The sequence below is a fragment of the Dreissena polymorpha genome, chromosome 1 (genome assembly GCF_020536995.1).
Source record: "Dreissena polymorpha isolate Duluth1 chromosome 1, UMN_Dpol_1.0, whole genome shotgun sequence".
NCBI classification, from domain to species: Eukaryota; Metazoa; Mollusca; class Bivalvia; order Myida; family Dreissenidae; genus Dreissena; species Dreissena polymorpha.
Window position 1 is genome coordinate 155536641 of NC_068355.1, and position 12041 is coordinate 155548681.

At 38.3% G+C, this 12041-nt stretch overlaps 1 protein-coding gene across 1 annotated transcript in view; it reads left to right on the forward strand.

The window, feature by feature from the left end:
- LOC127857076 (F-box/LRR-repeat protein 5-like) overlaps positions 1 to 12041 on the forward strand; it is a 61394-nt gene that overhangs the window by 35516 nt on the left and 13837 nt on the right. Inside the window, exon 9 of the mRNA XM_052393411.1 lies at positions 8830 to 9067. Within this exon, the coding sequence (XP_052249371.1) occupies positions 8830 to 9058 (229 nt within the window). The 3' untranslated portion in view covers positions 9059 to 9067. The remainder of the gene's footprint in view (positions 1 to 8829; positions 9068 to 12041) is intronic.

Sequence of the window (12041 nt, forward strand, 5' to 3'; positions counted from 1 at the left end):
TAAATTCACACTCAATATGCAGACTGTGTGCTGACTGTATGCTTATCAGTTCTAGCTATAAATAATGACTGTGACTAAAGATTCTTAGACTAGGTGCTAATTAATTACAGTCTTATAGAAGTAAGGAAGTAAGGTACTGTATGTTGGATGAGAGATAGATATGATTGGTCAGTGAGATGTGTGGGGGTGACTTGGCATTAAGGATCTGTATGATCGATGGATGAATGAGAGATAGGATTGGTCAGTGAGATGTGTGGGTGTGACTTGGTATTAGGGATGAGAGGGTTTCAAAAAGAGTGACAAGTTAGTTTATGAAAGAAGGAAGTGGAGGTCGGTAAGAAAAAGTTAGAAAGTCAGTTACAAGTTAGAGAGACAGTTGGAAATAGGAGGATGGAATTTGTTAAAGAAGATCTGATAAGAATTTAATAGAGTTAAGAAGGAATGCTTAAGAATGTAATATATGAAGATGGAATTTGTTGAAAATGATGTGAACTATAAATGAATAAAAGAGTAAACGCAGAAAGCGAGTTATGTTGTGCCATTAATAACAAGGGCATAGATTTCCCCCGGTCCGGTTACATAATGGTGGAGAATACGGGTAGGTTTGGACCAACACAGATGTGGAACATATAGAGGCTGGGTATGATGTGGTTGTCATGGACAACCTCGCAAATGCAGGCATGGACAGCATGAGGCGGGTGAATGAAATCACAGGCAAGCAGGTGCCCACATTCAGTATCGACATGTTGGACAAGGATGCCCTCAGGGATCTATTCAAAAAGCACAAGATCCTCTGTGTGATGCACTTTGCTGGCCTGAAGACAGTAGAGGAGTCCTGTAACAAACCTCTTCTCTATTACAAGACAAATATAGGCGCAACAATCAGTCTTCTTGAGGTGATGAAGGAGTTCGGTGTGTACAACATGATCTTCTCCAGTTCTGCCGCTGTGTACGGCTCACCCACTTACCTGCCCATGGATGAGAAACACCCTGTAGGGGGCTGCACCAACCTCTATGGGAAGACCAAATACTTCATTGAGGAAATCATTAAAGATATTTGCACTGCAGAAAATCAATCGAATGGTGTGCTGCTGCGCTACTTCAACCCAGTGGGGGCCCATGTGTCTGGCAAGTTAGGGGAAGACCCTCAAGGAGTCCCCAGCAAACTGATGCCCTACGTATCCCAGGTGGCCGTAAGAAGGCTTAAGGAGCTCACAGTGTATGGAGACAACTATGATACACCTGATGGAACAGAGGTGCGTGATTACATCTATGTAGTGGACCTGGCTCAGGGACATGTGGCTGCCTTGAAGTACCTCAAGAAGGACTGTGGCTGCAAGGTGTTTAACTTGGGAACAGGGAAAGGTTTTTCTGTGATTGACATGGCCAAAGCCTTTGAAACTGCTTCTGGAAAACGTGTGCCTTACCAGATAGCCGGTCGTCGTGAAGGTGATATAGCTTCTTGTTACGCTGATGCCTCTTTAGCTGAGAAGGAACTTGGATGGGCGTTAAAACTTGATCTTGCAAAGATGTGTGAAGACTTATGGCACTGGCAGTCCAATAACCCGACAGGTTTCAGACCAGACAGCTAGGATCGGAGACTTTTTGTTTATCAGTTTTAGACCAATTTTATTTGTTTATAGAAAGTAATTTTATGTTACCAAACAAAATCAAAAATGAAATTTTTACATAAATTGTTATTCTTAAATCTCAATTTACCTAATACATGTATATACAAATTTTTTTGTGTTAAATGAAATTACATTTGTTAAGTCTTTTTGTGTGAATATGGTTTAAAGTTGTTTAAACGTTGACAATCCATAATTTTACTACAATAACAGCAATTGAGATGCTGTCAGAGTGTTATTGAATTGTGAACCTCCTTTAGGTGTTCCAATCATAAAGTAAAATCAGTTAAAATAATGTACACATATTCAATGTAGCATGTTTTTACAATGTTAACTGATGTCAATATAAGAAATGTACTGGGGTGAACACTTCTCCAATGAAGCAGGCACTTGAAGTAGAAAGACAATTCAAAAGCCAGTTACTTACCAAATAAGCTACCTTACCATAGCAATTAACCTGTAATGTTGGGCTAAATGTCTAAGTTAAGTTTTATAATTATATTACTATGTACTGTGTGTAAATTCAAAATTCGTGCGCACATAATTTGATTATTTTTGGGGGGAATGGGAAATATGGTACTAGTTTTTATAAGTAAACTAATGCTGTACTTTTATATTTTCAACAATATTATTTAAGTTACTTGTGTAATATGGGGTTCTGTTAACCATTGATATCTATAAGGTTAGAAGATATATACAAGGTGTATATATGATCAAGGTGTACAAAGGGTGATCACCGACTTAATGAAGGCCCATTTTCATGATGTATGTAGGTAGACATATATATAGGCGCAATGGAGAAATATGATGATGTAGGTCTTAATTACAATATGACCATTATGGCATATCATAATTCTTAATTTAGGTAAACCTATAGATGGTTACAGAATTAATAAGGGTACTGTAATGATGAATGTAATGAGTTCAAACTGGGAAAGTCTTTAATACAAGAATGTGTGTGGCCTTGCTATATATACATTGTTTAAAATAAATTATGTTGTCTCAATCAATTAAGAAAATAATGTTTTATCATGGCTAAAAAAAAAAAAAAAAAAAAAAATGGCACTATTATGCTTGCAACCAATAGGGTGGTTGTACTTACAAACTGTGTAAAAGTGAAAAGTGAAAAATGTTCATATGAAGTGACAAATATGTTTGAATATTTTTTCTTTGTCGTATGATTTTAATGACATTACTTTGACAGACATTTGAATGATTATTGATTTGTTGTTGTAAATATATGTACTAAAGAATGTTCAATTTTAATGTATGACTTCGCCTATTGATGAACTTTGAAATTCAAGAAATAACTTCTGTGAGTATGTTTGTATATTATAAACAATGACTTTATTTGTTTATGTAATTTACCTTGAATAATTGTGATTTTCATATAGCTTTGCTTTGTTAATTTGCGGAGCAAATTGTTTGGGAGAGTGAGGATGTGTCACAGAGTTACAAATATTATTATTTGATTTTTGATTAAGTACATTATAAATTCATACAATACAATAATTACAGTTTTAAAGATATTGAATTGATTTCTGTGAATATGTTTTAATATGATTTCTTTGTCCACTGAATTGCAGTAGAAGGTTGCTTGGAACCACATGTTTAACTTGATATTGATTACATTGTGTTAGTTACAGTCTTGGAAGTCTTCTCATGTTAAATTCACACTCAATATGCAGACTGTGTGCTGACTGTATGCTTATCAGTTCTAGCTATAAATAATGACTGTGACTAAAGATTCTTAGACTAGGTGCTAATTAATTACAGTCTTATAGAAGTAAGGAAGTAAGGTACTGTATGTTGGATGAGAGATAGATATGATTGGTCAGTGAGATGTGTGGGTGTGACTTGGCATTAAGGATCTGTATGATCGATGGATGAATGAGAGATAGGATTGGTCAGTGAGATGTGTGGGTGTGACTTGGTATTAGGGATGAGAGGGTTTCAAAAAGAGTGACAAGTTAGTTTATGAAAGAAGGAAGTGGAGGTCGGTAAGAAAAAGTTAGAAAGTCAGTTACAAGTTAGAGAGACAGTTGGAAATATGAGGATGGAATTTGTTAAAGAAGATCTGATAAGAATTTAATAGAGTTAAGAAGGAATGCTTAAGAATGTAATATATGAAGATGGAATTTGTTGAAAATGATGTGAACTATAAATGAATAAAAGAGTAAACGCAGAAAGCGAGTTATGTTGTGCCATTAATAACAAGGGCATAGATTTCCCCCGGTCCGGTTACAATTTGTAACAAAAAGTGAAAGTTACAAAACACAACTAACTAAAGTAAATCATCACAAAAGTTTATTTATAATGCCACAATGATTTTTATAATTCAAGTATTATTAAAATATTATGTTAAAATAAGAACAAAGTTAGTTAAATTGAAGTAAAATGTTGACCTTAATACCACTCTATATTTATTAAAAGAAGCATACAGCTTAGAACTTTTCTATATTTAATCTGAATACTATTTTGAGAGCAATATTTTAGTGATTACAGTGTTTTTTTCACTATTTTGGGAATGGGGCCCGGTCCCTTTTGATTTGGAAATTTTTTACTAAAATTGGAAAATTAGTGTTTTTGTTAAAGTAAAAGTGATTTCATGGTTACATTAACTAGGGTTTTACTTGGATAGAAGATGAATTAAATGTTGAGACCTGTGGAAACAAAATTCAATTGGGAATTGAATGTCCCATCACATTTGTTTTCACTTTTTACCAATGGAAATGGGTCTCTCCAGAAGGACCCAAATTTAAATGAAAACACACACACACTAGCACTGCTAATGTGAATACTGTTGATTTTAGTGCCCTTGCAAGTAAAACATTCATTGGGGAGAGAGAAAGATGGAGGGGAAAAGAGACGTGGAGAGAGAGGGGAGGGAGAGAAAGGGAGATGGAATGGGAGAGAGACATGGAGGGAGAGGGGGAGAGAGATGTGGAGAGAGAGGGGGAGAGAGAGAGATGGAAGGGGAGAGAGACGTGGAGGGAGAGGGGAGAGAGAGAGATGGAGGTTGAGAGAAAGGGAGAGAGATGGAATATAAGAGAGACGTGGAGAGAGAGAGAGAGAGAGAGAGAGAGAGGGAGAGAGACATTTAAGGGAGAGGGGGGAGAGAGATGGAGGGGGAGAGAGACATGAACAGAGAGGGTTGTAGAGCAAATGGGAAGAGAGATGTGGAGAGAGAGGGGAAGGAAGAGAGAGAGATGGAGGTGGAGAGAGGGGGAGAGAGATGGAGGATGAGAGAGACGTGGAGAGAGAGGGAGAGAGAGAGAGAGAGATGGAGGGGGAGAGAGACATTAACAGAGAGGGGGGGGGAGATGGAGGGGGAGAGGAGACATGAATTCAGAGAGGGTTGAGAGCAAATGGAAAGGGGGAGAAAGAGATGGAGTGGGGAGGGAGTGAGAGATTGAGGGAGAGAGAGACGTGGAGAGAAGGAGAGAGAGAGAGAGATAGAGAGAGAGATAGAGAGAGATGAAGGATAGAGAGAGGATGGGGGGGAGAAGACATTAACTGAGAGGTGGGGTTGGAGAGATGAGGGGTAGAAGACATGAACCAAGAGGGTTGGAGAGCAAATGAAAGTGGGAAAGAGATGGAGGGGACGTGAGAGATTGAGTGGAGATAGAGACATGGAGGGGGAGAGAGAATGGAGGGTAGAGAGAGATGGATGGAAGGCAGACGTGGAGGAGATGGGGAGATAGAGAGATGGACGGGAGAGATCTGTATAAGAGGGGGAGGAGAGAGAATTAGAGGGTTAAGAGATTGAGGGGGGGGGATAGAGAGAGATGAGGGGGGTGGGGTCGAGGAGAGGGGTAGAGAGATTGAGGGGGAGAGAGACTTGAACGGGGAGGGGGAGAGAGATAGAGGGGGAGGGAGAGAGAGATGGATGGGGAGAGAGAGGGGGTGGGAGAGAGAGAGATGGAGAGGGACAGAGACGTGGAGAGAGAGAGAGAGGGAGGGAGAGAGAGAGGGGGGGAATTTTGAGGGAGAGGGGAGGGAGAGGGATGTAGAGAGAGAGTTAATGTTATAATGTTCATAATTTGAATGCTTCCTCCCTCTTTTAGATTGGGCCATACAGATTTGCCCTCTTAAACATCATATGAACTGCTTCCTCTTGATATTTTTTTATCAGAATTTTTTCGACATTAGTGGAGTTTTGAGACATAAGTGGAATGTTGGGGCATCTGTTTCTGGCAGTCTATTTTTATTATTTTAACTTATTTGTTTCTTTGAAAATATTATTTTCCATTTAATTCCTAATCGGCAATTTTCCTATCATTTATTTTTCATCAAGTCCAAATCTCTCTTGTATCTAATAAAAATATTGGTTAAAAAATAAACCTATTCAATACTCAAACATCTGTACAGATTAAAAAAATTCCCAGGCAAAAATAGGTTCTTTTTAATCAATGTATCAAAGCAATTGGCACATGTATTGAGTGTACATGCTAATTAATTTGATAAACCGTAGACGTTTATGCTTCCTTACAATGGGTCTACATTATTGAATGTAAGGTCCTAATTCTTTTAATTGGGGAATCAATTCATTAGATCAGATACAGAATTATATAGCCCGGATTTTTCGATGCTATCATACATATTTAATCAGACAGAATAGCTAAATCAACAGACAATTAAAATGTTCTTATAAGCTTTTCAATATTCCCTTCAATTTAATTCCATTTTATTATAATTCAATACTCAATGGAGGTGTATTGTTGACACACTGTTTAAAACCAAATTACATAAAATTACCTAATGAACCATCTGAATGCAGTATTAAAGTACTGCAATTTAAAAAAAAAGAGGTTATGTTTCAAAATCCATTAACAGGCTTTCAGCCTTACGCAGTTTCACAATTTTTATATCAAAATGGATGGCCTGAGTTTGTTAAATTTGTTTAGAAAAAAGGTCTTTGTACCTGCTTTTGACATTTAAATTGTTGTGGAGCTTCAGTTACTTCTTATCTTTCATGTGTATTTTGTCAGTATACTGTTCAGTCTGGTTTCCAATGACGTCTTAATCAAATTCTTTAAATGTGTTATTATAATCATTGAGAATTTCCTGAAGCAGTTTCCATTCTTTGTTGTTCAGTTTTATCTTTAAATAAATAAAAAAATCCTGTAAATATGAGTACATATGAGCCTGGTGTTTTTGAAAATGGTTCTTATGCCACACGAGGCCAGGGTAGCTCCATCCAGCCTACGCAATCATGCAGTCTAGTCAAGAGCAACTTCATCCCCTAAAAAGGCAGGCAAGGTTTTGTGGTCTCATTAGCAATGTACATGGAAATTATATAACATGCTGCCACATCACAAGATGTTAACAGACGACTTATGACCCAGTGATCAGGGAAAAATGTAAAGCGCCTTTGAACACACATCTCGAGTATGAAAAGGGCGCTATATAAATGTGGTATAAAAAAAACAACAACAAAAAACACCATTGTTCACAGTTCACCTGTATCTATCATCTTAATTAGTTGCTATACCATTAATATTAAAGAGAGCCGGTATATTGATCTTCTGACAGTGATTGAACTCTTGGAATTTGTACATGTATATTTCTTAATAACTGCTTCCAAGGAAGTGTTCAGAATTATAAGCAATTGCTACATGAAAAGAGTCTCAGTGCAAAGTTGGTGGCGTAATTAATCCAGCAAATAGGTCAGCCATAGGTTGGAAAAATTGAATTGTAGCTCTTTTATGTTACAAGTAATTAATGAGGCCAATATCTCGGTTTCAAAGTGGCAACCTACAAGAAATAAATTCTTGTTGCGTGCAGATGTTTTGAATATAACTCCATGGTAGCAATCAATTAAACATGATCAGCTCTTCTTTATGACTGTATTAAGATACCGGTAGTCTGTAAGCATATAACATTCAACTATTTTTCCTATTTTGCTAAATAGTGAAATAAAAATTCTAATTTGTATAGAATTGTTTTTATAAACAGTGTATATAGTGTTTTCGCTGACCATTCATATAGAAAAAAACGTATGAGCAGCAGCATGTGACAATGGGTATTATGCCATACACAGCCTAACTCCAGACCAGGATACTTTGCATGGCTTTATCCTTGCAGTCTGGTACCCTGTCCACCATTGAGACCAGGATACTTTGCATGGCTTTATCCTTGCAGTCTGGTACCCTGTCCACCATTTAGACCAGGATACTTTGCATGGCTTTATCCTTGCAGTCTGGTACCCTGTCCACCATTGAGACCAGGATACTTTGCATGGCTTTATCCTCGCAGTTTGGTACCATGTCCACCCTTGAGACCAGGATACTTTGCGTGGCTTAAGCTTTGCATTCTGGTACTCGGTCAACCATTGAGACCAGGATACTTTGCATGGCTTTATCCTTGCAGTCTGGTACCATGTCCACCATTGAGACCAGGATACTTTGCATGGCTTTATCCTTGCAGTCTGGTACCATGTCCACCATTGAGACCACGATAATGGTACTTTGCATGGCTTTATCCTTGCAGTCTGGTACCCTGTCCACCATTAAAACCAGGATATTTTGCATGGCTTTATCCTTTCGGTCTGGTACCCAGTCCACCATTGAGACCAGGATACTTTGCATGGCTTTATCCTTGCAGTCTGGTACCCGGTCAACCATTGAAACCAGGATACTTTGCATGGCTTGATCCTCACAGTCTGGTACCCGGTCAACCATTGAGACCAGGATACTTTGCATGGCTTTATCCTTGCAGTCTGGTAACCGGTCAACCATTGAGACCAGGATACTTTGTATGGCTTTATCCTTGCAGTCTGGTACCCGGTCAACCATTGAGACCAGGATACTTTGCATGGCTTTATCCTCACAGTCTGGTACCCGGTCAACCATTGAGACCAGGATACTTTGTATGGTTTTATCCTTGCAGTCTGGTACCTGGTCAACCATTGAGACCAGGATACTTTCAGTTTGTATGGCTTTTGCAGACAGCGTACCTCTTGACCAGTCTGCGCGATTTCTGACAATTTCACTTTTAAAACTTATTTTACATTATAAAGAAGTCTCTTAGCAAAAATCAAGTAAAAACAGGAACTGTTGCCCCATATTAGCCTGGGCAGACTTCATAGGCTTATCAGGGACGCCATTTTCCACATATGCATTAAGCACTGTTTTCCCAGAACGAGGCTCAGTACTTTACAAGCACTTCCTAACCATGGTGTCTCTTCTCTGTATTCCAGTTCCCTGACTTATGGAGGCGGTCTTCCCCACCTGACCTACCTCGACCTATCCGGTTGCCTGAACGTCGGGGGTGGGGCGGTCAGTGACCTGGTAGACTCCGCCCCCCAGCTCAACCCCGCCCATCTGTTCTACTGTGACAACATCCAGGATGGGCCGTACCCGGAGGAGGCCTCGGGCTGCAGGAATCTGCAGTGTGGGTCCCGCGTTTGCTGCAGATGTGCCGAATAGCACAGAAAGGTTGGGTTGATTTTTGTTAGCCTTGTCTCAGAAAACTGGGCTTATTTCATGTGCGGAAAGTGTTGTTCCAGGTACGAAACTTTCCGCCTAGACTGGTTTTTCCTTTAGAAGATACCAGTAGATAGTTTAAAGAATAAATTCCAAACAGGAGGACTGCATTGGCTTATCTGGGACAACACTTTACGCATATTTTTATCCGTTCGCTTGCGCCTGTACTCTCCAAAGAATTCTGAAGCTTCTTTCTAAGAATAAACAATATGAGACCTCTGGCTGCAGGAATCTCCAGTGTGGGTCCCGCGTCTGCTGCAGATGTGCTGAAAAACAAAATGGTGGGGGGTTATTTTTATGCCCCCCTTCAAAGAAGAGGGGGTATATTGTTTTGCACATGTCGGTCCGTCGGTCTGTCCGTCCGTCGGTCCGTCCACCAGATGGTTTCCGGATGATAACTCAAGAACACTTAGGCCTAGGATCATGAAACTTCTTAGGTAGATTGATCATGACTGGCAGATGACCAGTATTGATTTTCAGGTCACTAGGTTAAAGGTCAAGGTCACAGTGACTCGAAATAGTTAAATGGTTTCCGGATGATAACTCATGAATGCTTAGGCCTAGGATCATGAAACTTGATTGGTAGATTGATCATGACTGGCAGATGACCCCTATTGATTTTCAGGTCACTAGGTCAAAGGTCAAGGTCACAGTGACTCGAAATAGTAAAATGGTTTCCGGATGATAACTCAAGAATGCTCACGCCTAGGATCATGAAACTTCATAGGTACATTGATCATGACTGGCAGATTACCCCTATTGATTTTCAGGTCACTAGGTCAAAGGTCAAGGTCAAAGTGACTCGAAAGAGTAAAATGGTTTCCGGATGATAACTCAAGAATGCTTACGCCTAGGATCATGAAACTTCATAGGAACATTGATAATGACTGGCAGATGACCCCTATTGATTTTCAGGTCACTAGGTCAAAGGTCAAGGTCACAGTGACTCGAAATAGTAAAATGGTTTCCGGATGATAACTCAAGAATGCTTACGCCTAGGATCATGAAACTTCATAGGTACATTGATCATTACTGGCAGATGACCCCTATTGATTTTCAGGTCACTAGGTCAAAGGTCACAGTGACTCGAAATAGTAAAATAGTTTCCGGATGATAACTCAAGAAAAATTAGGTCCAGGATCATGAAACTTCATAGGTACGTTGATCATGTCTGGCAGATGACCCCTATTGATTTTCAGGTCACTCGGTCAAAGGTCAAGGTCACAGTGACTAAAAAACTTATTCACACAATGGCTTCCACTACAACTGACAGCCCATATGGGGGGCATGCATGTTTTACAAACAGCCCTTGTTTGAGTCTATTTCTGGGAAAACTGGTCAAAGCTCATGTGTCTTTAAAGTGCCATCCTAGATAAGCCTTCGAAGTCCACACAGACTATTCAGTGATGACATTTTCCGTCTAGAGTTGATTTTCTTTAAGAAGAGACAATTAAACAGGCTTGTCTGGAATTGTATAATTGCTATGGCATTGAATATTTTGCATTTCATATAATTTTTTCCTGCTTATCTTTTTTAATGACTGCAAATTAATGGTGCTAAAAGTTCCTCGGTGCACTTTGTAGCTTCTTGCGATATATTTATGCAAAAATTATTTTAAGTTCAAATGGGTTTACTATATATGTAAACAATTGTCACTTTAAAATAAAAATAACGAAAATTTGTAATGTTAGGAACTATGGCATGTGATAATTGTGGGCCCAACTCTCAATATATTATTGATATATGAGTCTATCAATTTAGCTATGTGTCAAATAATTTGTTAATTTAAACACTGTAAACGAAATTGAACCCCATGGATATCAACTTTAAAACAACCTTTAAACATTTCTAATTTTGTGTAAAGGTTTTTCATCAAGACACAATGCAATTTCTTTCTTATACTCTTAAATGTAGCTATGGCACTTAACCCTTTCCCTCTCAGAAGCCAAGTGAAAATAGCATAAAAGCCTGTTCAGTCAGGTTTTATGCTGTTTGCTGCTCATCAGTAACTAAGGTTTGGAGATAAAGCCTTAAAAACTTGAATGTAGTAAGAAAGGTCTTAAATTAAATATAACTTTCTAACGGACAACGAATGCGTGAACATACGTATCTAACTGGTAAATGGTTAATTAAATGAACACTGTGAACGGATTGAATCCCATGGATATCGACTTCAAAACAACCATTAAACTCCTACTGCCCTTTATTCCTTAATAAATTATAAAGCTATGCAGTGTATTAATGGGAATTATGTTGGTTAAACATGAAAAACACTATAAATGTTGTTGCATTATTTAATTGTGTGATAAACATTAATGCCTTTACAGTTAATCTTAAAATGTGAAACACTTATATTTGCAAGAAATCTATTAAGTGTAAAATAATGCTACTTCAGTTTCTATCAATTTAATTTGTCGGAGCAATACATATAAAAATTAATTATATTCATTAACTTTTTGGAGTGATTAGGATGATTGCAACTGAGAATTTCAGCCCAGTTTGTGATGGAGGGTTTCCCTTGTGGTCTAATGGGAATCCAACTTTGTTTTAAATTAATTACCAAACACAAGGTATTGCAATATTGGAGTCATTTCCAGATTTGACAGGAAATGTCAGAGGGCTGATACCATTTTGCAACTGGTTATTTGAGTTAAATGACTGTTTGAGAAACTTATTGATTTTCATTTAAAATGATATAATTAGCACTTTTGAAAATGATGCTAATTTTCTGAGTTCTGACACCTGTATACCACTAAAAATAATAGACTAATAAGCTAGTTGAGAGCGTCTATTGAAGACTTTGTACATGAAGCATCATGGAAGAATTGATCATACCATCCAATAACCTCATACTATCGTAATATGGTAAATGTTGTCTGTTGTTGGTTGTAGAACTAGCACAATGTTAGTGAAATGTATCTGCTGC